We start from the raw sequence: 24,558 nt of genomic DNA, 5'->3' as shown, positions 1-24,558 counted from the left end.
GAAAAAGAAGAGGAGGTGAACGTCACGTAAAATCATGTAACGCTAGTCAAGTGACAACTATAGTCTCGAGACATGTTCCCGCCACATTCACGTAACAATAGTCACGTGACGTAAATATCAGCTCCGCTAGTCACGTGACATGTTCCCACCAAACCCATGTCGTTTTTGCGGGGCAGGGACACGCTCTCGGGAGGGCAGTTTCTTGCTCGGGAGTCCGAACACTAGCTCCTCTGTTGGTTCCAGCCTTGCACCACAAGTGCAGACTGCGAACATTTTTTTTTTATCTAGAAGAAGAGCCGCTTTTGTAGAAATAAAGTTCCCTTTCATCGAGGATTCTAAATCACTGGCTTCTCATTAATAACGACAATGATGCGGAGGTGCACAGTTTTCTCAATTATTTTTAATGAATTCCACATCACTGCGATGGGCCTCAAGCATGTTCCTTATTCGTTCGCAGCAATGTAACCTCGGCAAGGTTCCAAATCCCACGCGCTTTTGTAGAATAACTCGTTATGCCCAGTAAAGTGAATGGGAAAGCGACCGCCGCTGTAGCTCAAATGGTAAAGCATCGGACGCGTTATCTGGAAGTTGTAGGTTCGGTCCCTTCCTAGCATGATTTTTCATCAATTTTAGTTCCTTTCCATTTATGTCGTATTACTGTACTATATACAGTTAAACGCTACAAGTAATGTCTCCTATGCATTCCTTAGCTTCATTGTCTGTTAGATTCGTTAGGTTGTGTCCACAAAAAAAAAAAAAAAGAGAGAGAACGAGCCCTCGATGAATCCCTCCTCTATATATCGTTCATTACGTCTAAAAAAAATTAGGTGGTTGCTGAGGCAATATTTTAAACGGGGGAGTTGCAATATTATCCGTGCCATGACCCACGTTCGGTACAAGCGTCATAGTCCGAGTTAGCACAGTACGTGCCGCTCCAGTCTCATCCAACAGATGATATTGGATTCCTTTTCCTGGAATTTTCGGATGAAGCGTTGCACGCGCAAAGTGCAGCTGCCGGGTGCTGTGTTGTTTAATTTTTTTCTTCGCTGCCACGCGCGTGTTTATGCACGCGTCGGTTTAACCCGATCCCCTGGTGTGTCTGAAGTCAGCTCACAATGCGCGTCGTGAAATCGATACGCATTTCCTATTCTTTCAGATTATTTATTTTGTTAGTCTTCCTCTTTCCTTCGTTCAGTTGCGATGGAAGGTAATGGTGTACGTGACTGGCTAGTGTATAAACACCGCCTACAGCTGGGTCAGCAGACACGCTATACATGTACAGGGTCGACCACATCTAGAGCGAACACCTCAGTAGCATTCAAAAAAGTAAGACTACAACGTTTGTTCTTTCATGAGAGAAATGCCCGTCATATGGCGCATAATTATGGGGTCGATAAACACAATAATGTTTGTCCGAATTATACATTAAACATCGGCTTCTATGAGGTGTTCAATACTAATGAGGTGATCACCTGAGATACGGGCGACCCCGTACAACCTGAAGAAAACCAGCAAGGTGTTGCATCAGCCAACTGGAAACGTGAGTCAGTGGAAGCGCCATCGCTCGTTATCCACCACTAACCCCCATGGAAGACGCCGTCTGAACAGAGCATTAACGGTATGTATACTGTTGTGGGCAAGTCCTTTCCAGGGGCGGCACCAGGGAAGGGGGGGGGGCTCCTTCTTTGTTCCCCCAAGAGCAAACATAGTCACATCGCAACGCATAAGTTCCCAGCCTCCCCCTCCCCTTTTCCTGAAGGAACTCATCTGTCGTGAGCGCCCCCTCAGTAAAAAAGTCCTGGCGCCGCCCCTGGTCCTTTCTCCAAGTCTAGTGGCTGGTTCTGATGACGATATACGGTGTTTTCCTGGGCCAGTTATGGCCAGCGAGCACCAAGAGATGCTGCCGTTACCAGAACCTGTTACCGAAAGCGCGTTGAATCTGCGCTTATATATATTCATTTATTCTCTTTTCTTTATGTCATGGCAGCTAGCAGAAGTCCTGCAACGCAGCACATCGCGCGACTTCCGTGAACAAGCGTTTCCTTTTTCTTTCTTTTTTGCATCTTCCTCGATCGTCGTGCATAAAGGCGTATATTGTGCATATCCGGCTGCGCACATCTGGCAGCAAACAGTTGTGCTGTCGACTCGCGTAAAGTATGCGAAGAGCACTCTTGGTCCAGTTCCTTCTTCCTGTATTCTGCCGTGCACTCATTGTTCCGACTCGTGTGCGCGAAATGCAGCGCCCGAGTTGGGCTACTCGCCTTCCATTGGATCGATCTGTGAGTAGTATTCCCTCATACGTTCTATAGTGGCTGCGCGAACCAGTGGCGTAGCCGGAAATTTTTTTCGGGGGAGGTTAAACCATCCTTTTTATATGTTCGTGCTGCGTTTGTATGTGTGCGCGTATATATACACATGCAAAACCGAAAAATTTCGGGAAAAATTTCCCCACCCCTGGCATGCCCCTGGTGCGAACTGTGAAAATATCTTTTTATACATAATGCATGCGTTAAAGCAACAACTGCTACTTCACTCGCGAGCATTCTTTTCTTTTTCGTATTAAATGGGCACTGAAGAGCAAAACGATTTTTCCCGTATTAGCAAATTCCTCTTTCACAATAACGAAATCACAACCCTTACCGCGATAATACGGATGGTAAGCGAGAAAACGTGCGAAAATAATGTGCAGGTGGTGACGCCACATTGAAGTTGCCGCATCAACTCGCTGTGACGTCATGGATTTTGACGGCGGCATCTAGGGCCCAACACGCCACGGTCGTCTCGTGGTTGTGGTGCTCGACTGCTGACCCGAAGGTCGCGGGATCGAATCCCGACCGCGGCAGCTGCATTTTCGATGGAGGCGAAAATGTTTGAGGCCCGTGTACTTAGATTTAGGTGCACGTTAAAGAACCCCAGGTGGTCAAAATTTCCGGAGCCTTCCACTACGGCGTCTCTCATAATCGTATCGTGGTTTTGGGGCGGTAAACCACAGATATCATTGAAATTAACCTCAGTAGAGTGTTCGCAGAATAATATGTCCTAGTGCTTCCTAATAGTTTTCCTTGTGACGTTACAGCTTTGTGAGGTCACAAAAGTGCTTAAATAATACGTACACGCTCCAGCGGAAATTTTCGGTTGTTTAGTTCTGCGCCCGTTTTCGTACATATTTAGAACTTTTTTTAATCTGGGCAAATCTGCCATTTTGATTATGTTCTTTTTTTCAAAAAAAAAAAGTTGCAGTAGCTTTGCTCCGTCACTGATAAGAAAACGAAGGTTGATACTTAAAAAAGAAAAGCTTTTCGAACAGCATAGACGATGCAGTATAGTCTACTACATTTCCATGTCGTTTAATGAAGTATCCATTGGGTAGCTTTGCGATATTTTATCGGAAGCAAGCCCGATAGGCTGTTTATGACTGAGATTATACTGTTTGTTTCCATCATATTGCATTTCTTTTTTAACGGACTGATATCATGGTTATCCTGACATTAACAACATGAAAAATACTTGTATATATGGACTCGGTCAACGGATGTCACTGGTTAGCACCCCATATGTATTTGGAAGTGACCCACAGAGACAGTTTTTTTTTTTTTTTACGTTCGCGATCATATACCTGCATAGTGGTGTTCATCATTATTTTTTAACAGCAGAGCTGTTTAAGCCGGCCGTAAAACTTTGGTGTCCGCAGAAATCCACAGGTGGGCACGCGCCACAGTAATTTGACAAGCCCCACTACGAGGTACAGCAGGTGCGAGAGTTAAACGAATACTCTGCTCGGCAAAGTGGAGCACGTGAAAGAGATAGAAAGAAAGAAAGAGAAAATAGATACAGAGAGGGAAGAAGATGGAAAAAAGAGATAGAAAGAAAGAGAAAAATAGAGAGAAATAAAGGGAATGAAGACATAAAAAGACAGAAAAACAGAGAAAGACATAGGAAGAGAAATGTAGAAACAGACACGAACAAGATAGAGAACAAAACAAACAATACCGGAAGAGAAAGAAAGAGAGAGAGCAAGGGAAGAAAGAGAAGTAAAGATAGAAAGATAAAGAAAGATACAGATAAAGAATAAAGAAAAAAATTACAAGAAGTACAAGTAAAAGTACAAGTACAAGTACAAGAAAAAAATATATAAGAAACAGAGAGAAAGATAAAGAAAGAAAGAAAAAATAAAGAGAAACAAGGAAGGCCACCCAGCTGTGCCCTTCCTTCAGGCTTGGCACGACTAGCGAGAAGCTGCCATAATTTTTTTAAATGTGAATATCGTTGCTTTAGTTAGCGCGACTTGATCTTGCAGATGACGTCACCAACACGCTCGCGCAGGCATGCTATACCAGCTTACAACATATGTACACCGGCTAAATATAAATTTAAAACATAGGAACATGAACATAAAAATAATGTTTGAAATGCTCCAACGGTGGCATTTCAACTCTTAAAGCTAAATAGCCGCTCAAGAATTTCGTTTTTTTTTTTTTTTTTTAAGCCAGTGCGTTGAGATGTTTTCACAACGACAGTTCACGGAGTGTGTTTTAATCGCCCGTTACACTATTCGGATTGAGAGTGATAATTGACAGCATTCAATTTCTGCTGCAACGTTTTTTCGTTCTCTTAGTCATTTGAACGTCGATGCCATTATTACGGGATAGCCGGTTATAATGAAGCCTAACATCGCGTGTTTGCACACTTAGATATATAAAAATAGAGATTGGGCGCTGCTTGTACGTTTAGTTCACTATGTTTATGTATACTATTTGTGCATGTATATAGTACTTACGTACAACTTTCGGGTACTTAAGTATGATGCTTGGCACTTATGCATAACAATTAACTGTGTTATGTACGAGTAACAGATTGTACAGAACTTCTCTTTTTCTCTTGCATTGGATCTGTCACTACTAGCATTGGCGTAAATCGTGAGGGGGGGGGGGTTCATAGGGGTCCTGACCACCCTTGTGCTCAGGCTGGGGGGGACACTCCTTGCAAGTGTCCCCCCTTGAGATTTAGCTTTGGAACATCATATATTTGAATTACTTGACAGTTAAGTATAGCACATTCAACTTTTTTAAAAGCTGATTATTCTTTAGTGTGTACCTGTGTTGAACACCCCTCAGATGTGTCGGACTATAAAAATCGCAAAAGCCATTCAGTCGGTTCAAAGAAGACTGAATAAAACAATACAATTGCTTGAGCTTATGCTCGTTTTTTAAATTTTATTTCAAAGCATGGTTTAATCCTTACGTTAATAAAAATACAACCCTTAGGTATAAAGACAAAATGGCCGCCATGGTCTGATGTGTGTCCTCCCTTGTGGTTCGCAAAAGCCGCTCGACCGGTTCAAAGAATGAATAGAATAATGCAATTTTTTGAGCTGGGACCCCATGCTCGTCTTAAAAATTTTATTTCAAAGCATAGTTTAATTCTTATGTAAATAAAAATACAACCCTTAGGTATAAAAACGAAATGGCCGCCACGTTCTGATGTGTTTCCCGTCCCCCTTTGTGATTTTTCTGGATTTACGCCACTGGTCACTAGCCGAAATTAAGGCTATCGGTCTGTATTTCTATAACACATTTTTCCTAATCATGTAATAAAGCTCCCTTTTTCCATTGATTGAACTGCCGGAGGTCAATTGATAACCGGTGTCATCAAATAAGTGACCTCCTGCAGTTCCTATACTGGGCCCGTGCCATGGCGTCTTTACCTTCCATAATATGTCGGCTTATTATCGAAAATGGGACAACGGGAGCCGTCACTCGATGGTCGTCAATGTGAACGACGAGGTCAGCGCTGACGACATTCGTTACATCGGCAGTTGTCGCATTTGTCACTGTAATCGTCGTCTTCAGTGTCTTCGAGTCGTCCTTCGTCTGTAATGGGGGCCGTTGGGAATTTCGATTACTGGCAACCTCACACCCGGAGGTCGGCGCGTCTAGTTTCTTCGTCGCGGGCTAGCTGTGAACTCAGTGCTCGGCAGTATCGAAGATACATGTATCTTAGATACTATCTTAGATACTCTTTGGGTATCTTGTATCTGTATCGCTATACGTCTCGCAAGACGTGCGTCAGTATCTGTGTTTCCGATACATTGAAGAATGTATCGTTTAAGATACAAGATACTGTGGTCGCACCACCACCGTGCGAAACAATAAACGTTGGCCGAACGCTGCTTCACAAGCTGATACTGCTGCCACTAAGTCGCCAGAATGAAACTAATGGCCGTGACATTATTTGACCTTTGCACCAGAGTTTTCCAGCGAGGATAGGCGAAGAGCTGTGAGCGTCCCTATTGGTGGAGCAGAGTCACGTGGTGGCGCTCGCGTCGTCTCGATAGACAAGCGCGCGAAAGTATGCCCAGTCGATCTTTTGTTTTATCGCTTTTTTTGTGCCAGTGCCGCGACACTTGGCACTTAACAACTGTCTTGTCCCGTGTACTCCTGTGCGCGCTGCGTCTTTCGCACACATTCTGATGCCGCTGTAGTTTCATTATCGAAGTTTCTCTTGCGTGGTGCCTCGTTACTAAGTCTGAAGAATGCAAGCATGGAGGATTGCTTTGCGTCTAGTGGCTTTCACACATCGGCGATTTCAAGGACCTCGTGAATGTAAGTTTGACTTACATGCACAAGATTAACTTACATGCAAATAATACTCCAACAGATATAGCACTACCGGTACCGGTGCTGGATCTAACAGAACAAACATTCACATACCAACCGCTATCTTGGCGTACGTTTCTTTTTCTTTTACTCAAAGAGTTTTCAAAATCATAATTTGATTATTAGCAGATGTTATTTCTTAGCTGTCCTTTTCAATCCCATACATTAGATGTGATTCTGTAGTTTTTTCTGGTCTGCTTACTGCAATATGCCTTTCACGTACTGCCAAGGTAAGCTCTCTGATTTATTCTTGCTTTTAACTGTCTGCGTCATTTCTGCTACAGCTTACATACTTATAGTCCACTTGCATTTACTGTTATGTAAAGGCGATGTTGAGAGCAAATATATAATAATCCGGGCGCGCCTGGCGTATACAGTAACAAAAATTCTGCTCACTACTATGTAAAATCGCGAATTATTAGGAGCCACTTTAAATATGTTAGCAAAAGTGTTCGAGAAACATTGTAATACCAAATTCTCCGTTTTTCTCAGGAGCGTCCCAACGAGCCGTTTTACGCTGAACTTATTTCTCATAGCTCTTAGGGGTTACCCGTCGCCGTGGTCTAGTGGTCATGGTGCTTGACTGCTGACCCGAAGATTGCTGCGGCCGCATTACGATGGAGGGAAAATGCTAGAGGCCCGTGTGCTTACATTTAGGTTTTAGAACCCCAGGTGGTCAAAGTTTCCGGAGCCCTCCATTACAGCGTCTCTCATGATCATATCGTGGTTTCGGGACGTCAAACGCAACGGATTAGCTCTTGGGGGTGCTGCCTGTATCGTGTTTCTACGCTTATTCGCTGTGCTTGATACGCAACCGCTTTTCTATTTTACTTATATTTATTTTCCTCGTTTAGGCTTCCCTAATTTTTTTTACTTTTCACACAGGGCTGGGCAAAGATACTTTGAAATTGTATCGCGATACGATACAAGATACTCGGGCTAGAAATATTTGAGATACAGATACGAAATACTACAACACTGATTGTATCCGATACGATACATTCTAATTGTATCTTAAGATACCTCGATACATTCGCAAATTTGTTATTATATATCTATATAATGTAGCATTAAATGCCTATGAACAAAAATGTTCACTTGAAAATTTATGAACTGCGACTAATTTTGTTTCATCTGAATGAATGTGTGTTAGTATCTCAAATGTTTTGCACTTCTTGCTCAAGGTATAACTGATCACCAGGTGGCCGAAGCTATAAACGGCATTAGTCTGAATAGCGGCGGTGTCCTGTGGCACTTTGTGCCACTGTACAATACGCCTGAATCGTTTCTGGGTGGCGCATGTTCTTGGTGACGTACACCTGTCCGGTGATTCGTTATTGCGAAAACCGTAATACGTTTACGGGCAAGGTAGAACTCCACAGTGGTATTTGCACTATCGTGCGGAGGATTCTTATTGAAGTTCTTATGAATACATGGCAACCCGCTAGCTGGTCGGCAAGCAGAGTAGCGACTCCCATCAATTACAAAAGCAACAAGCAAAAACCTATATCATCGAAGAGTATAAAGTGCTTTCATGTTAACAAGCTAAAGCAACGCCAATAAGTTGTTTCGGAATCAAACTAATATACCTTGAGCAAGAAGTGCAAAACATTTGAGATACTAACACACATTCATTCATATGAAACAAAATTGGTCGCAGTTCATAAATTTTCAAGTGAACATTTTTGTTCATAGGCATTTAATGCTACATTATATAGATTTATTTATTTATTTATTTATTTATTTATTTATTTATTTATTTATTTATTTATTTATTTATTTATTTATTTATTTATTTATTTATTTATTTATTTATTTATTTATAGGATACTGCAGGCCCATTGAGCGGCCCAAGCAGGAGTGGTTACAATATTACATTCAACTGAACATTATACATTGTACACAGTTAGATCCGTGCAACAACAACAAAAAGGCAAAACAAATCGCCATGCATTGCAATACACACAACAAAGGTAGAATGTATACACACACATACAGTAATCATAAAACATAGTAGGTAAGGTGACATACAGTAAATACAGCAGGTATGGTTACATCAAAACAAAACGACATACGTCTATTTAATCATTTGCTCTATTAGTTCCGCACTATGTAACCATGTCAATGGAAGGGCATTCCACTCGTTTATCGTACGAGGGAAAAATGAAAATTTAAACGCATTGGTTCTGGTGCTGTAGGGCATAAGACACTCGGCATGATGATGCCTCGTTTCTCGGGTTAAGAGGGGTGATATGTATTCATCTGGATTTAAAGCTATTTTTCTGTTTTTTAGCTGAAAAAGAAACTTCAGTCTCTGTATCTTACGCCGTAGCTGCAATATTGGGATACCATGTTCACACATTAAAAGTGTTGGAGAGTCAGTTTTCCGATACTTTGAATCAATAAACCGTATAGCTTTTCGTTGAATCCTTTCGAGAGCATCGATGTTTTGTTTAGTATGTGGGTCCCAAACAATAGCGGCGTATTCAAGCTTCGGTCGAATAAGTGATAAGTATGCTAATTGTTTTGCCTCAGCTGGTGCTTGTTTTAATTTATGTCTGAGTAAGCAGAGTTTTCGGAAGGAGGACGCACATATGTTTGATATGTGTGAATTCCATTTTAGCGTGTTTGTTATAGTGACACCGAGATATTTGTAGTTTGTAACTTCAACAAGCGGAATCGATGCAAGCGAGTACGAAAAGGAAAGACAATGGCTCTTTCTGGTTATTTTCATGAAAACAGTTTTCTGGGCATTGAGAACCATGTCCCATTTTTCGCACCATTTGTGAATTTTCTGTAAATTATAATTAAGGAGTACTTGATCCTCAGAACATTTCACCTCATTAAACAGCACGCAATCATCAGCAAAAAGTCTGATACAAACCGGCTCACTAATTACATCAACGATGTCACTTATGTACATAGAAAACAACAATGGCCCAAGGACACTTCCTTGTGGCACACCAGAAGTCACTGGTAGCTGTCTTGAGCAATGGCCATCAATACACACGAATTGCACTCTGTCGCTTAAGTATGCTGCAACCCAAGAAATAATAAAACCTGGTAAGCCTAGTGCCTGAAGCTTTAAGATTAGTTTAGAATGACATACAAGGTCAAAAGCCTTCTTAAAATCCAGGAAAATAACATCGACCTGACCTGATTTGTCTAGAACAGAGGCTAAGCGATGTACGATTGTTGTCAACTGAGTGACTGTAGAGAGCCCCTTTCTAAAACCATGCTGAAACGGAGTTAATTTACTATTGTCAGCTAAAAACTTGTTTGTGTAATTCGCGATGACGCGCTCCAGCATTTTGCAACATGATGACGTCAATGAGATCGGTCGATAGTTTGTTAACAGCATACTGTCTCCTTTCTTTAAGACGGGAACGATTCGCGCTGTTTTCCAATCAACAGGAATGCCAGCTGATGACAAGGAAGCACGGAAAATAACAACAAGATATTTCGAAAGCACTTCGGCATAACGACGAAGAAAGGGGTTTGGTATATTATCAGGGCCAGGCGACGATTTTGTCTTTAAATTCAGCAACATAGAAACAACACCAGCTTCTGAAATTAGGGTGGAATTTTCATGCAGGCTATTACGGCTCTGACGTAACGGTTCAGTTTGATTAGAAAAAACACTGTGAAAGTATTCATTGAACATTTCAGCTATACTGCGTTGATGATCGATAGTCACGCCATCGCACATAATTCGATCAACTGCCTTTTTCTGTGTGGAAAGGTATCGCCAAAACTTCTCGTGGGAGTTTTTGATGAAATTAGGCAATGTATAACTGAAGTAATGTTGCTTTGCATTATAGACTGCCTCATTCAACCTCGCTAGTGCCATTTTCACTGTATTGTTGTTTGATTTAGCCCGTTTTAGTCTTTTAAATTTTCGTTTGAGGTGCAATATATCCCTTGTCATCCAAGGATTATTTTTCCGCGTTGTTTTAATTCTGTCCGGAACGAAATTTTCAAGACAGTACGTGCATAAGGTCTTAAATGAGTTCCAGAGTACCTCAACATCATGTCCTTGAAAACTGTCCACGTTATGAAGTAGATAATCCATAATACTTTCATCACAAGCCCGAGAGAAGTCTTTAATCAAAACTGAAATTTGCGAATGTATCGAAGTATCTTAAGATACAATTCGAATGTATCGTATCGGATACAATCAGTGTTGTAGTATTTCGCATCTGTATCTCAAATATTTCTAGCCCGAGTATCTTGTATCGTATCGCGATACAATTTCAAAGTATCTTTGCCCAGCCCTGTGTGAGCTTGCCGCGCAGGAGATGGAGAACGTGATCGGGCGTCGTTGTATGTGCGTCGACCGTCACGCGAAGCGTTATCAGGGTTGAGGGGGAATCTCGAGTATGGAGCGTCGCGATAAATTCGCCACAGCGAAAGCACACCGGTAGGCCGTTAGCGGTACGCCACAAATGGGTTTTTCGACGCTGGTAGTTCAGCGGTGATTCTCCACTGAACCACGTTGCGGCGTTCGGATGTCGACCATATACGACATTCTTCGTGTCGGCGAGATCGGGATAGTCGGCGGCGATGAGATCGGCTGGGTTTGGCAAGGTAGGCGGTGGTCTAGAACAGCGGCGTCCAAGGTGCGATGACTGTGCGTCGGACGGCATCAGCGTAAGATGGCGTGGCACATGCCTGGCGAAAAAGAGCTCGACGGACCAGTGTTGCCGTTGGGCCGATTTGAAAAGGAGCCAGAAGTCAAGCTCAATGTAGCCAAAGTAGCCATTCCAATAAATTTTGCCGCCAAAGTTGTAGCCAAGTGGAACAGAAGCTGTATTATAAGTACACTTTTTTCTATATTGAACGATAAATGATACCTTTTTATACAAGTAATACCATATAAATAAGAGCACAACTTCTTCCCTCTTGCTTGGTCAAGTCGAAGATAAGTTGCAAATAAATAAATAATAGCACATTACTAGTACTTGATTAGCGAGTTTACATAATACCAGTCCCGCTTCAGACAGTGAAATCTGGTTGAAGATGAACAGCCCAGTCATTTTGTTGCAGATCTCTGTTTCTGTCAAGTTCACACGAATACACGCACTGCGCATCAGAATTAGAAACTGGCATGTGGCATCAGCATATATATATATATAGATGGCGAGCGCCGTGCCTGGATGCGCACCAATCTGCTGGTGGGGGAAGACACGACAGAAAAGCTTCGAAACAAGGTACATTATCGGCAAATAATAAGAAAAATGGCTGCTCAATGCGCCAAAACAGAAGTTCAAGAGTATCCAGGAAGTAGCCTTGGAGCCAACCTGAAAGTTTCGTCGCGAGACCGATCTTCATCAAGACGGAGACCGTCTTGATGAAGATCGGTCTCCTATCGAAACGTCGACAAATATATATATATATATATATATATATATATATATATATATATATATATATATATATATATATATATATATATATATATATATATATATATATATATATGTGAGCTGTCCATAGTTGTCGCACAGCTTCTCTAGTATCATTGGAAAGGCATAAAAAAATGTAGGCGTTGCCTATAGTTCTCATCTCCTGGGCATATCTGTTAAGAAATGTTTCTACCAGATAAAAAAAAATTTGACAATGTTTTTTTTTTTTTGCTTGTCTTTCACGTTTGGCAGGCTCGGCAGCATTTGTTAACGACGCAGGTTTTGAGTGCCTAGTCAAGCAGAACACGCGCTCCAGATTCGCCCGCTCGGACGCGCCGGTGTAACCCGGCAGGAAGCGTAACCCCGACAATAAGCATCGACACAGCGACGACGAGTGCGAGCGGCGAAGCTGTCATACACGGCTTGGCCGACATTGTGAAGATGCAGGACTTCTGCCGAAGGTGAGAGGCTTTTCCGCATTGAATCAGAGGTAAACATTCGGCCGATATGTGCCTACCTGAGGACAACTAAGTTTAAAGGCAAATAGGCGAAAACGCTCAACCAAATTTATTTTCCGTTCGCGACGTTTCGAAGCCTGGCCGGCTTTCTTCTTCAGGGGTGAGAAGGTTTGAAGTCAACAGCGCTTATATACGCTTCTGGCGCTGTAACGTGATATGGGTGGCAAGGTTGGCGTACACTTGTCGCAGGACTTGACAATATGTCCTGAGGCCCGAATTGGTGCCATTCGAACTTATGTTGTCATGAACGACCAAGGGCGTCCGCAAAACATTTTGCAGAGGGTTGGGGCGGGGGGGATGCATACACAGGGGAGTTGGGGGGGGGGGGGCATCCAGCAGAGGCAACCTTTTTTTCACTGCCGTGACATGACCGGCAAGATTAGTCATTACACGTGCAAAGATGGCTGGTAATCCAGAAGGCCGTTTCACGCGGATATGTTGGACCTGCGTGTGCTAATCAAGTTGTGTAGCTTATTGCTAGTGCATAAAAAATATCCAAAATTCCAAGGGAGGGGGGGAGACGTATTCTTGCTTCCCCCCCCCCCTTTTCTCCAGACGCCCATGTGAACGACTGGTGTTCGAAATTGAAGATACACGCGTACTTACTTTCCTGTTCCAACAAGCGAGAGCACTTTGTATATATTTCAATAAAGTTTTCAATCAATCAATCAATCCTGTTCATTGTGGCTGCCCGTCACTGACTATAGAACTAAGAGTGCGGTCGCTCGGCACAGGCCACGCTAGTACGTATGGGAACCTTCACGACTGTTTTAGAATCTTCTGATGAGACCCGTAATGGCCGGGGTGTAGTGGTTATGGCGCTCGACTGCTGACCCGTAGGTCGCGGGATCGAATCCCAGCCGCATTCCGATAGAGTCGAAATGCTATAGAGGCCCGTGTATTTAGATTTGGGTGCGCGTTAAAGAACCCAAGGTGGTCAAAATTTCCTGAGCCCTCCACTACGGCGTCCCTCATAATCGTATCGTGGTTTGGGGACGTCAAACCCGAACAATTATTAATCTTCTGATGAGATTGCGCGCACGACGCGAGCAGCTGAGTTTATTCTGCAACATACGCGGGCACCAGCGGCAACGCCTATGTTGCCACATATATAAATGCGGACACGCATCACCAGCGGATCAGTTTATCGATGACCGAAGAACTAATAACATCTGGGGTTTCACATCTCAAAAGCACGATATGATTATGAGGCGCGCTGTAGTGGAGGGCTCCGGAAATTTTGATCATGTTGTGTTCTTTGACGTGCACTGGCATCGCACAGAGCACGGGCCTCTAGCATTTCGCCTCCATCGAAATGCGACCGCGGCGGCTTGGATCGAACCCGCGACCTTCGGGTCAGCAGCCGAGCGCCGTAACCGCTACACCACCCCGGCGGACGACGACCGAAGACCATGCTCCCCATTGTACTGCGAGTGTTGCTTCTGAGGGCACAAGTACGTCGAATAAGAATATATAACTAAATATTTACTGGTTTTAATTCTCGGTTATTCACTTGAACGCGAGAAGTTCAGATCCCGTGCCTGACCGCTCATAATTGCCTTCAGGACGCTTCATCAGTTCGTTTCCTTTTATTCTTTTTAGACTGTCGAGGCCATTCCTAGTGCTAGGGCTGTCACTGAGCCTGTTCGTGTGCTACCTCATCCTGAGCGAAAAGGTTCGGATACCGGGCACGTCGTACTCGGTACAAACCACAGGTTAGTTCCCCGTCTACGTGTTTTTCTCTTTTTTTTGTAATTAGGTTCGAAGACGAAAAACTCTAAGCGTGGCTTTACTATCGCAAACACCAATGGACAGCGAAGCTGAGCCAAAGCCTCAGCGGCGAAAAGTCTTTTACGCCGTAAGCGCTACGCGGAGAAAGTCCAGGGCGAGAAGGAGGCCCGCCGATGCGAGAGAGCGCCTACTAGTGAGCGCTGACGTCATTGCTGACATGCGCTCGGCGTGACCTACGCGTGCTTCCGGAGTTAGCTAGGCTATAATAGCTCTGCTGTAATAAAACTTGGGTCCATTTAAGAGTGCAACGAGTTAGTCGCATCAGACCCCCGTGTACGTAGATGTAGAGAGAGAGAGAGAGAGAGAGAGAGAAATGTAATGCGGAAAGGCAGGGAGGTTAACCAGATCTGGTTTGCTACCCTGCACTGGGGAAGGGGTAAGGGGAGACAGAAAAGTAAGAAAGAGAGGAATGGGATAGGGAGGGAGGGAGGGAAGCACAAACACACACACACACAACACACACACACGCACACACACACAGGAGTGTCACAATCGTGCACCTACTTAGATGTAGGTGGACGTTAAAGAACCCCAGGTGGTCGAAAATTTCCGCAGCCCTCCACTACGGCGTCTCTCATAATTATACCGTGGTTTTGGGACGTTAAACCCCAGATATTATTGTTATTATTATTATTATTATTATTATTATTATTATTATTATTATTATTATTATTATTATTATTATTATTAGATCAGACCCCATTCGCTTGCCATGCTTCGTTTCTCGGCGGACACACCTCAGCCTTGCTGTGAGAGAAAGAACGTTTGAGCGCGACATTGGTCGTTGTAAACTATCCTATTTCCCCAATAGCGAAACGGCCACTCTTGCCATTAAAGAAGGTGAAACCAGAAAAATTGACAGACAAAAATCGACGCTCTCGTGATCCAACTTAGGTGGCCTGACAACTTCACGCAATCAACACGTTGTGTATTATCGCAGTAGCACGGAACACTTACATCGCGATCAAACCACACCGGACTTGATCGCTATCGAAGGTTCACTGGTGCAATAATAAATGTTTTATCCTTTTGCTCCGCACCCCGAGTCCCCCACGCCGCTGTCGTTTCAAATAGCCCGCCTCAACCACGCGCATGCGCAGTAAAAGCACTACTAGGGTCCCTAGAATATTGGCTAGTCTGCCGTCCGCGGAGGAGAGCGAGCACGCTTACCGAATGATGCGGGTGGTGGCGCTTCGAGCAGTCCTCATGCTAGAGTGCCTCGATGCGCGCGCGCGGGCATCAAGGCACCCTATCCTCATGCTGGGGAGCGGCGCTCCGCCGACCAGCTGCGTGTCGCCGAAGCGCGGGCGCACGTTCAGCATAGTTCAGCTAGACCATTTCTTGCAATATTTTTTTTTTGCTGCAGCGTAATTGTGCCCATGGCAAATACTAACCGGTTCGATTAACAAGTTCTCACGTGCTTTCGTGCGCAAAGGCTTGCTTTGCCGAGGCACATGTATCAATGGAATGCATGGTAGTACGTGTGTAGGTTGTTTCTCAGGTGGAACGGCACCAACTGACATTGAAAGAACCTGTTTACTTTTTTTTTCAAATATTTTATTGGCATGAGCATCAAAAAAAAAAAACTAAAACAGGGAAACGAAAGTGGTAATGAAAGCAAATAAATATGAAGAGTTGCACAGGTAGGGAAATTATTTACATCTTCTATTTTCAAATGATTCAGCTGCTCTTTTTTTGTTGTTCTCTCATTGTTAGTGGGCCTTCACAAAAAACCGCAGCCGTAGAAGAATGTAAAACTTCACTATTTGGCAAGTAATTTGCTGTGCATGCTCTGTGCATGTTAGTGCAGGCAGTTGTACCCACGTAATGAAATCGGCAAAGTCGAGAATGCTTTGCTCGTCTAGCACACTATTTAATGAGAACTAACAGACAATAATGCCGGGGAAACTATACGGGATGTTATTTGCAGTAATTAGGATACAAATGTGAAGAAAAGTCCCTGCCGGCGGCAAGTTATCTTTTCGTCCACTTTACTTTCTTCACATTTATATCCTAATTACTACAAATAACATCCCGTACACTTTCCATGGCATTATTGTCTGTTAGAATTCTCATTAAATAGTGTGTTTCACACACACAAAAAAAAAACGAGCCCCTAAGATCGAGTCATCTTCTTTGCTCGTGTAGCTTATTTACGCTGAAAAATGTGGTGAAGCTGTTCTCAAGGGCGGTTATAATATCCTTAAGAGAGCCCGAAGGGTACATCAAACCTCAATTGTGGAAATTTGGTGTGGATTCAGAAGAATGATCCACAGCACCGCGCTTTTCCACAGAGTGCAGCAATGTACACTCATTACAGGAAGTCTTCCTCAGGATCTTTCTTATGTGTACCCTGCCACACCATAAATAAGCATTTCATGGCTTTTTGCCGTCACAGAAGACGCGTGGTCCGACGAACTGATATTGCGCAAAGCGCTTGCAGTGCATGTTGAGCATCACCAAACATTCCTCCATCAATCCAGTACAGCAATCTTGCTTTCCGTTTGTACCTCAGGAAGAGAAGCCGGAGCAGTGATAACTTCTGGGGCACAATTTCCTGATTTATGTGGTTTTGCAATGTTATAAAATGCTAGCGAACTATCACTAAAAATGCTGCTGCAGTCGGATTGTCATTCGTTCCCGGCCCCAGATTGATCAGGTGAGGTCCACGTAGTCCAGCAAACACGCCGTTGCAGTTGTGGTCGTAGTGACACAACGGACAATCCGCAGATCAGGTGAGGTCCACGTAGTCCAGCAAACACGCCGTTGCAGTTGTGGTCGTAGTGACACAACGGACAATCCGCAGCACTACAACACAACACAACGAACAAGCAGGCGAGAGCAATGAGCGGGTGACATTCCGAAAGCGCGCAGCGCCCCCTGCGGGGTCATTTAGAAAGCGTCAACCCCTCCCCATACGGTGCGCCATGCGGACGGTAGACTAGCCAGTATTCAAGGGACCATAGCACTACTCCCTTCTGACTCAGATTTTCATCGCTTGTAAGCAGGCAGCCATCTTTGGCCCAGGGCTGCGGGTCAAGTATAACGAATGACCACGATATCGCCCGGCTTGTACTTATCGCATGCATGCCGCCAGTGTGCGCTCGCCATAATAAGTGACGTCATCAAACCCGCAGTCCTCGTGCTACTGCTGCGTCGACAGGTGATAATCCGGGTCGAGGGTAACTATGCTTGTCCTGAACGCGGGTGCGATAGTCAAATGATCTGTTCTATACCAAGGTGTTTAGTGATATCCAAGGGTGATTTACTATGACATGACTCGATATTTTTCGTTGATAATCCTGTAAGACTCTGCCATTGTGTACGTCTCATTCAAGGTCGCCCTCTCGGTGCTTTAGAAGTCTGGACAGGCAGCCACGCCCCCGAAGGGTTTTCTCGAATCTTCTTCCTGGAAACCGGAGGCCACGGTGCACTCAACGCGCGCGTCGCCTGCGCAGTTGAGTCGGCAGCCAAGCTGCACCCTCACTGGACAGTCCACCTCCTATCCGCGGCCGGCGGCGACGTGTCGCACGCAAACGTCACCTTGTCGGGACCTTTCGCTCGCATGATCAGGTCCATTCCTAACGTCGTGGCGAGCGTCATTAGGGTGAGTGTTGCTGTCCTCCGCGTGTTATTTTATTGCTCTAGCAATTATATGGACAATCTCGGCGTGTTTTTGCCGTCGCCGTCATGTTACGTATAAAGTACAAATTGATAACATCGCCCCGTGCGTGGTATATTCTTCGCGCTAGTAAAAGCGCACGAGCGCTAGGGACGAACGCGGCTGAAGCAGACATGAAACGAGCCGGCCATCCCCGTCGCACTGAGGGCGCATGCGATAACATCGCCTCGCGTGCGAGGCCTGCCATCGATGGCTCCTCAAGCAGAGAGGAAACGCCCCGCCCGTCTTTCGTCCGGGAGAAAGAGCATGAGGGGGCGCCAGTGGGCGTGGGTGGGAGGGGGAGTTCGCTTCGCTTTCTGGTACGGGCACATTCGCTTAAAGGGGTCATGAACCACTTTTCCAAGTAATGATCTAATGGCCTCATTATCGGAGTGTACTGCCTCCCGAATCGATTGCCGCAAAAATTTCTCGAATCCGTCAAGAATCAGCGGAGTTACGGGGGTTTGGCGCACGCTCCCAGCGCTTTCTCTCTTTTCTCGTGCCGGCGAGCGCACTGGAAGTTATACAGGGAGGGATGGCATGGGGGAAAGAAGTTACGCCAGCGCGCGTCATGAAACGCGATCGCTCTCCCGCTGTGATTCGCTTGCGCGAGTGCGGCTACCGTGTACTGAGGAGTGCGGCGCCGGCAAGTGGCGGCACCCCGCGGCAAGAAGCGCATCTGATCCGAACGCCGCTCTCGATTTACGTCGGCTATCGGCCAATAAGCATGCTATGTCTCTTGCGACGTACAGCGGACAGACGCCCCGCCCACTGACGAGAGTGAGAACCGGCCTCTGTTTGAAAAGAGGGTGCCTGGGGAAACGGCAACTTCGCGCTCCGCTTGTGGCCATTACGCGGCGCGCACGACTGCATTATTTGGCAGAGCAGTTCATAGCCGTGTCAGCTTTCCGAAGGATGTGTTTTTTCAATCAGCCCAAGGGGTGCTTCATGACCCCTTTAAATCATAACTGAAGATACTTTTGGCGCAAATCGAACAAGGACATATAACACATAAGAACAGGACGGGCGCCGAACTTCCAACTAATTTTATTCCACAGCGGAAAGATATTATAGCACAAGCCAAACCACATGATGAGTGCGCGCGCATCACATTTTTCTTAACAACCAGGGAACTGCAACGTGCTGCTGAGAGAACTAATCTCTTTATCTTGAAGGGACAGTGAAGCCGTGCTGACGCAGGCGTCGCCCCTTTGCCTGATGAAATACGCCTCTATTACTTCTCTCTCCGTTTTTTTCCCTTGCTCTGCCTATGAACTTCGCTTCCGTGAACTTGGGGTATAGCATCCACACACCTTGCAATGTGCTGCCATCAGGCTGCCCAAACAATTTTTTACGTTGAGACGGTGTTGTCTGGCCCTGTCGTTGAAACACTGCCTGGTTTGGCCTACATATTCTTTCCCGCAACTCAGTATGGGGGGAACGGGCAGCTTGATCGGCCCGTCCATTGCCGATTATCCCACAGTGACCTGGAAGCCACTGAATAGTTATTTCATGCCCTTCCTCAGTTAAATGGTGCGTCTCCTCTGCAATCTCAAATACAAGTTGTTCGTGCGGGCCGCGTCGTAAAGGTGACAGAAGAGACTGCAGTGCCGCCTTGGAGCTATTAATACCGCTTTCTCGCCCAACTCTCAGCCTTCGAATTCCCCCAGGACTTCGCTGAGGTGACGCTACCCTTCTGTGCAGGTTATGGTTGGGTGTCGCATTTACCTATGCGTACGCGTTCCGCATAGGAATGGCCGACACCGCAGCTTGTGACCACTGCGGAAGTGATGAAACAATTAAGCATATTCTGTGCGACTGTCCACAGCACTGTTCGCAGAGACAGTCGCTTTGCAACGCGCTTGACGAACCGAACTCTTTCAGAAGAAAGAATCCGTGCCACTGACAGGACTTAACGTCACTGAAGAAGGCTGTGCAGGCGCTAATGCGCTTTTTGCATTCAACTGGTCTATCAGAACGGCTCTGATAGGACGTCTTGCATGTGTGTGCATGTGTGCATTTTTTGCTTTGTTTTTATTTTATCTCACTCTCTCTCTGTCATCATTCCGACCCCTATTTCCCCACCCCTGTGCAGGGTAGCAAACCGGTCACTCGCACCAGGTTAACCTCCCTGGAAGTGACACAAGGACAGGCGCTCACTGCCAACTGAAATTTTTTATTGACGAAACCAAGAATAAGTAGATAGACGAAAGAGTGGAAAAAACGATAAAGTTACAAGATTTTTGTCACGTGCGTGACGTCAAATAGCTGATTTGTTTTTCTAACAGTTCGAGTGACGGAACGCTTATACATCGATCACCCCTTTGGTGGATGACAAAGGCCTCAAATATCTCCCGCGCGCGCCTTTGACGATAGCGTTTTAGGATGGCGACGTCAGACAGACTGGGGGTGCACCCATGCCTGGCACAATGAGTGGCTAAACTACTACCGATACCAGTCCTTAATGAATTGGCATGTTCGCGAAGCCTATCAGTGATGCACCGCCCAGTCTGTCCCACGTACACGCTGCCGCACGAGCACGGAATCTCATACACGACGCATTCGCACACTCAGTGAATGGCTTGGCGTGCCTCTTCGAACAGTTCGCTCTGCTTCCTTCCCGTTCGTTCACACGGCGACACATGCCGCCCAGTTTGAAAGGTGCTGAAAACACCACACGGGCACCGGCACGTCCAGCCGCCTTCTTGACCCGATGTGAAACACCGTGCACGTAGGGGATCACTGCCACATTGCGGTTCGGCTCTCGTTCCTCCCGAGTACGACGCCCCTGTACCTCCGTCAGTAGCACCTCAGCCAACGACACAAGCAACTGTCGTGGAAATCCCGCGGCCAGCAGCCTCTCAATTTGGTTTGAGAAACTAGGGTGCACCAAATGTGCGCAGGAGCGGAATAAGGCATTCCTCATGGCGGACAGTGCAATGCCTCTCTTCACAGACATCGAGTGTGCGGAGCTGAACGGCAGAAAACCCTTCTTTGATCGGGGCGAATATTCCCAGCAGACATGGTCGTGTTGAAAGTGCAGGACCAAGTCCAGAAACCTAATACTGTTGTCGGAGCACAATTCGCTGGTGAGCTTGAAAGACCCCAGTGTGCGCTCGAAGGTCCCAATGATGTTTTGGGCTTTTTCACCATATGCCCCCGGTGTGGACGTAAAAAGAATAAGAAAATCATCCACATACCGGAACACATGAACCACCTCCGAACCATCCATGCGTTCAGACAATTCACGGTCATACCGGGCCAACTGAGAACCGGTGCCAGGCAGGAGCCGATACACATTCCTGCCTTTTGCACATAGTGGGTGCCGTCGTAGGCTATGAGGGAGGAACACAAATAAAAGTGCAGCAGCTCAAGAAACTTACTCGTGTTCGTGCCACAGGAGTTCTGGAAACGGACTATAAAATCATCTTTCCGCTGTGGAATAAAATTAGTTGGAAGTTCGGCGCCCGTCCTTTTCTTATGTGTTATGTCCTCGTTCGATTCGCGCCAAAAGTATCTTCAGTTATGAACCAGTACCAACTAGCTCAAACCAGAATTCGCTTAAATCGGCATTTTTGTGGTTACGCGACATCAGATCCAAAAGAGTTAGCTGCTAGCCTTAGCAAGCACTGATATCGGGCTAGTTGGTACTGATCGACTGCTTCTGAAAGCGGAAAAAAAACACGAACGACGGTTCCTGTGTTGTTCGATAAAGACTGATTCAACGCATCATCATGTCAAAAATCAGTGGGACATAGTTGAAGAGCTTCAGTACGTCGTGTTGCGACCGGGTATTTGGATCAACCTCACCGCTGACTCCAGTTGTCATGCCGGTGTGTTTGGATCCGTCCCTTCTCGACAACCATGCTGTTGCTACGAGAGGGCAGCGTCGTACCCGGACTCCGTTTGGTAGCGTAGTCGAGTCTCCGGGTTGAGGAACTGATACTAGCAAGTTGGGAAAACAATAACAAGTTTACTGGCACTTATGAACACTCAATTACATAGTGACAAGGTAAGAGTTCAGCGACGAGCGCATTGGATGAGCCTGTTACCGAGGGCTCAGAGCCCCATTTCTCACTCAGCACCGTCGTTTTAACCCCTCAGTTTGGCTCCTCCCTCGTGATGACCACCAATCACACACATGACACCTCCCACCATGGCACAGTCCATTTCACTGTCGCGGAGGGGTCATGGCACACTTGAAGCGGCAAGAGTCCTGCGGTTGTCGACACGCAGGTGGGGGAGAAGCAGAACAGGTTCCTCGTGCTTGCCCATGCAGATCTTTTCCCGACGCAGCGAAAGGGTTGCGGAGACTCCCGTCCAAACATGCCCGTCAGGTGGCTTCGGCAGCGTACCAAGCCAAGCCCAGGTGGTCCATTGTCTCCGGCATCGCCGTCCCAGACTTTGAGGCCGAGATTCTGCCCATTGTTGGTCACTCACCGTCCCAGGAATTTCGTTTCCAGGAAGGATACAGGTGTTCTAGCAGCGGGAGAACACCTCGTCCGCCGATTCTCTTGGTCAGTGCTTCGCCACCGACAGCCGGTCATAACAGCCTCCTCCCTCGCCAGTGGAGAAACGGAGGGCAGCAGCCAACGCTGCTGCTCGAAGGGTCGACGAAATTCGCCACCGTTGAAAGCCCAAAGCTCGACTTCGCTTGAAGCATTGTCTGGTCAGTTGCAACCCAACTTCTGCGGCCTCTCTGAAACTCAACCACATGCAGAGCAAGCACTCGGCCGCCTCCGAGCAAACCAGGCCAAAAGAGGGTTGGTAAACAAATTTTCATTATTAGCTTTATACGAAAAGTTGACACTCAAAACTCTCAGGACTCACTTATGCTGAGAAGCCAAACGTGCTACATTACTCAAACAATCAAATAGTTGCACGAAAAAAAAAAAACTCATATATCAATTTCAAGACATTGGGAAGAGCACCCCAGACTCGCTTAGAAAGAGCGGCTAAGCGCGTCAGCGTTTCCACTCAAATTTTGCCCTTCTTATCCTTAATGTCGAAAAGATATTACCTAAAAATCAAGCTCCACCTCAGAAGGCGACTGTTCTTTGATGTCGCAGTTTGCAGCCCGGCAAGGGGATAACGATCCGTATCTACGCTGAATTTGACGCCTCTGAGATAACACTGCATCTAATGAATGGCCCACACAATGCAAGTGCACTCCCTTTCTGAAGCGCAGTACGCCATCTCTCGAGAACTCAATTTTCGGCTCTAGTAGAGCACGGAATGTTCATTACCTTCGTCATCTCTCTAAGACTGAATGGCACCTAGGCCTCTATCGCTCACATAACTCTGGACCGTGAATTCTCGGTCGAAATCCTGAGCTCGCAAAACCGGACGGTTAATCACTACCGCCTTCACGCTTAAGAAGGCAGCCTCCTTCTTTTCATCTTAGACTACTTTCGCCTGTTCTCCGCGAACAACATCGGTCAAGGGGTGGCCAACGATGAATAAACTCCCGATGCAAAGACTGCATTCCAGCGAGCCCCAAAACGCCCCTTCGTCCTTCTTTGTTTTGGGCCGTGGATAGTCTGCTACTCCTGAGCTCTTAAGCTCATTAGGTTTCCTAAAACCTAGGCCTACGCCGTGACCTAAATAGTCTACGATTGCTCTTTAAAACCGACCTTCTCATCCTTTACAGTCAGAACCCCAACGAAAGGTTCGACCGCGTCTCATTCCCCTGAACGATCGCTAACATCTCAACGTCAGGAAAAGCTTAATGATCCGCTCCAGTGATCACCTGATAACTTATTCCTTCACAAGAAAAAGAACAAAACATAACGGGATAAACACTGTCTTCTAACAGGTTCATTCTGTTAAAGCTACTTGCCCATGCCAACGCCTCTGATAAAAACAAAACCACTGTGCTCTCCTGAGCGCCTCAATACCTCATTCCTATAGCGTTGCAAAGGACAAAGTACAACTAACCACTCACCCTTTCCCTCTTAGTTCTTCTAAAAGCTTAACCTTACGTTACGTTACAACGCACATTGTACAACAACCACAAAAAAAAATAACCCCAGGTGCAATACACTTCAAAAGTACCTCAAACATTTGCATTGGTTTTATGCTAAAACCTTGCACCAAATGCCTGTCAATTCCAATAGCGCGTAACGAAAACTGCACCGCTCAGTGCCAAACTCATTTCGGAAACTGATGCAGATATCTCTCCTCAAATGCTTATTCACCCCAAATCGACATGTGAGTGAACGCATACGATATCGCACATAACCTTTCAAAACTGCAAAAATGACAAGTTTCGCGCTAAAAACACCTTCATCAGAAGTTCATCTTAATGATTAAAGAAAAAGAACTTCGATACTCTTTTCAGCCTTTACTACTGCGCGGTTTTTCTTCTTAAAACTTTGCACCACGTCTCGTAATACACAAAATTAAACTGGCTGAATTCTACATTCCCAACAAAAAAATCAGTAATCCTAGTTTGCCCGCACGTGCAAAATTACTCGAACTGACCGTTCCCCCTTTTCTCAATTAGATTCGCTTGAATCGTACCCGAT

The 24,558-nt window shown here is 45.7% G+C and overlaps 1 protein-coding gene across 1 annotated transcript in view; it reads left to right on the top strand.

Annotated features, from left to right (window-relative positions):
- The window catches only part of LOC119373375 (lactosylceramide 4-alpha-galactosyltransferase-like), a 62,218-nt gene that overhangs the window by 1,155 nt on the left and 36,505 nt on the right, over nucleotides 1-24,558 (top strand). The window contains exons 2-3 of the mRNA XM_049410909.1: nucleotides 12,314-12,522; nucleotides 17,709-17,977. Of these exons, the coding sequence (XP_049266866.1) occupies nucleotides 17,936-17,977 (42 nt within the window). The 5' untranslated portion in view covers nucleotides 12,314-12,522; nucleotides 17,709-17,935. The remainder of the gene's footprint in view (nucleotides 1-12,313; nucleotides 12,523-17,708; nucleotides 17,978-24,558) is intronic.

Source organism: Rhipicephalus sanguineus, chromosome 11 (assembly GCF_013339695.2).
Source record: "Rhipicephalus sanguineus isolate Rsan-2018 chromosome 11, BIME_Rsan_1.4, whole genome shotgun sequence".
Classification (NCBI taxonomy): domain Eukaryota; kingdom Metazoa; phylum Arthropoda; class Arachnida; order Ixodida; family Ixodidae; genus Rhipicephalus; species Rhipicephalus sanguineus.
This window is presented reverse-complemented; position numbering and strand designations above follow the sequence as displayed.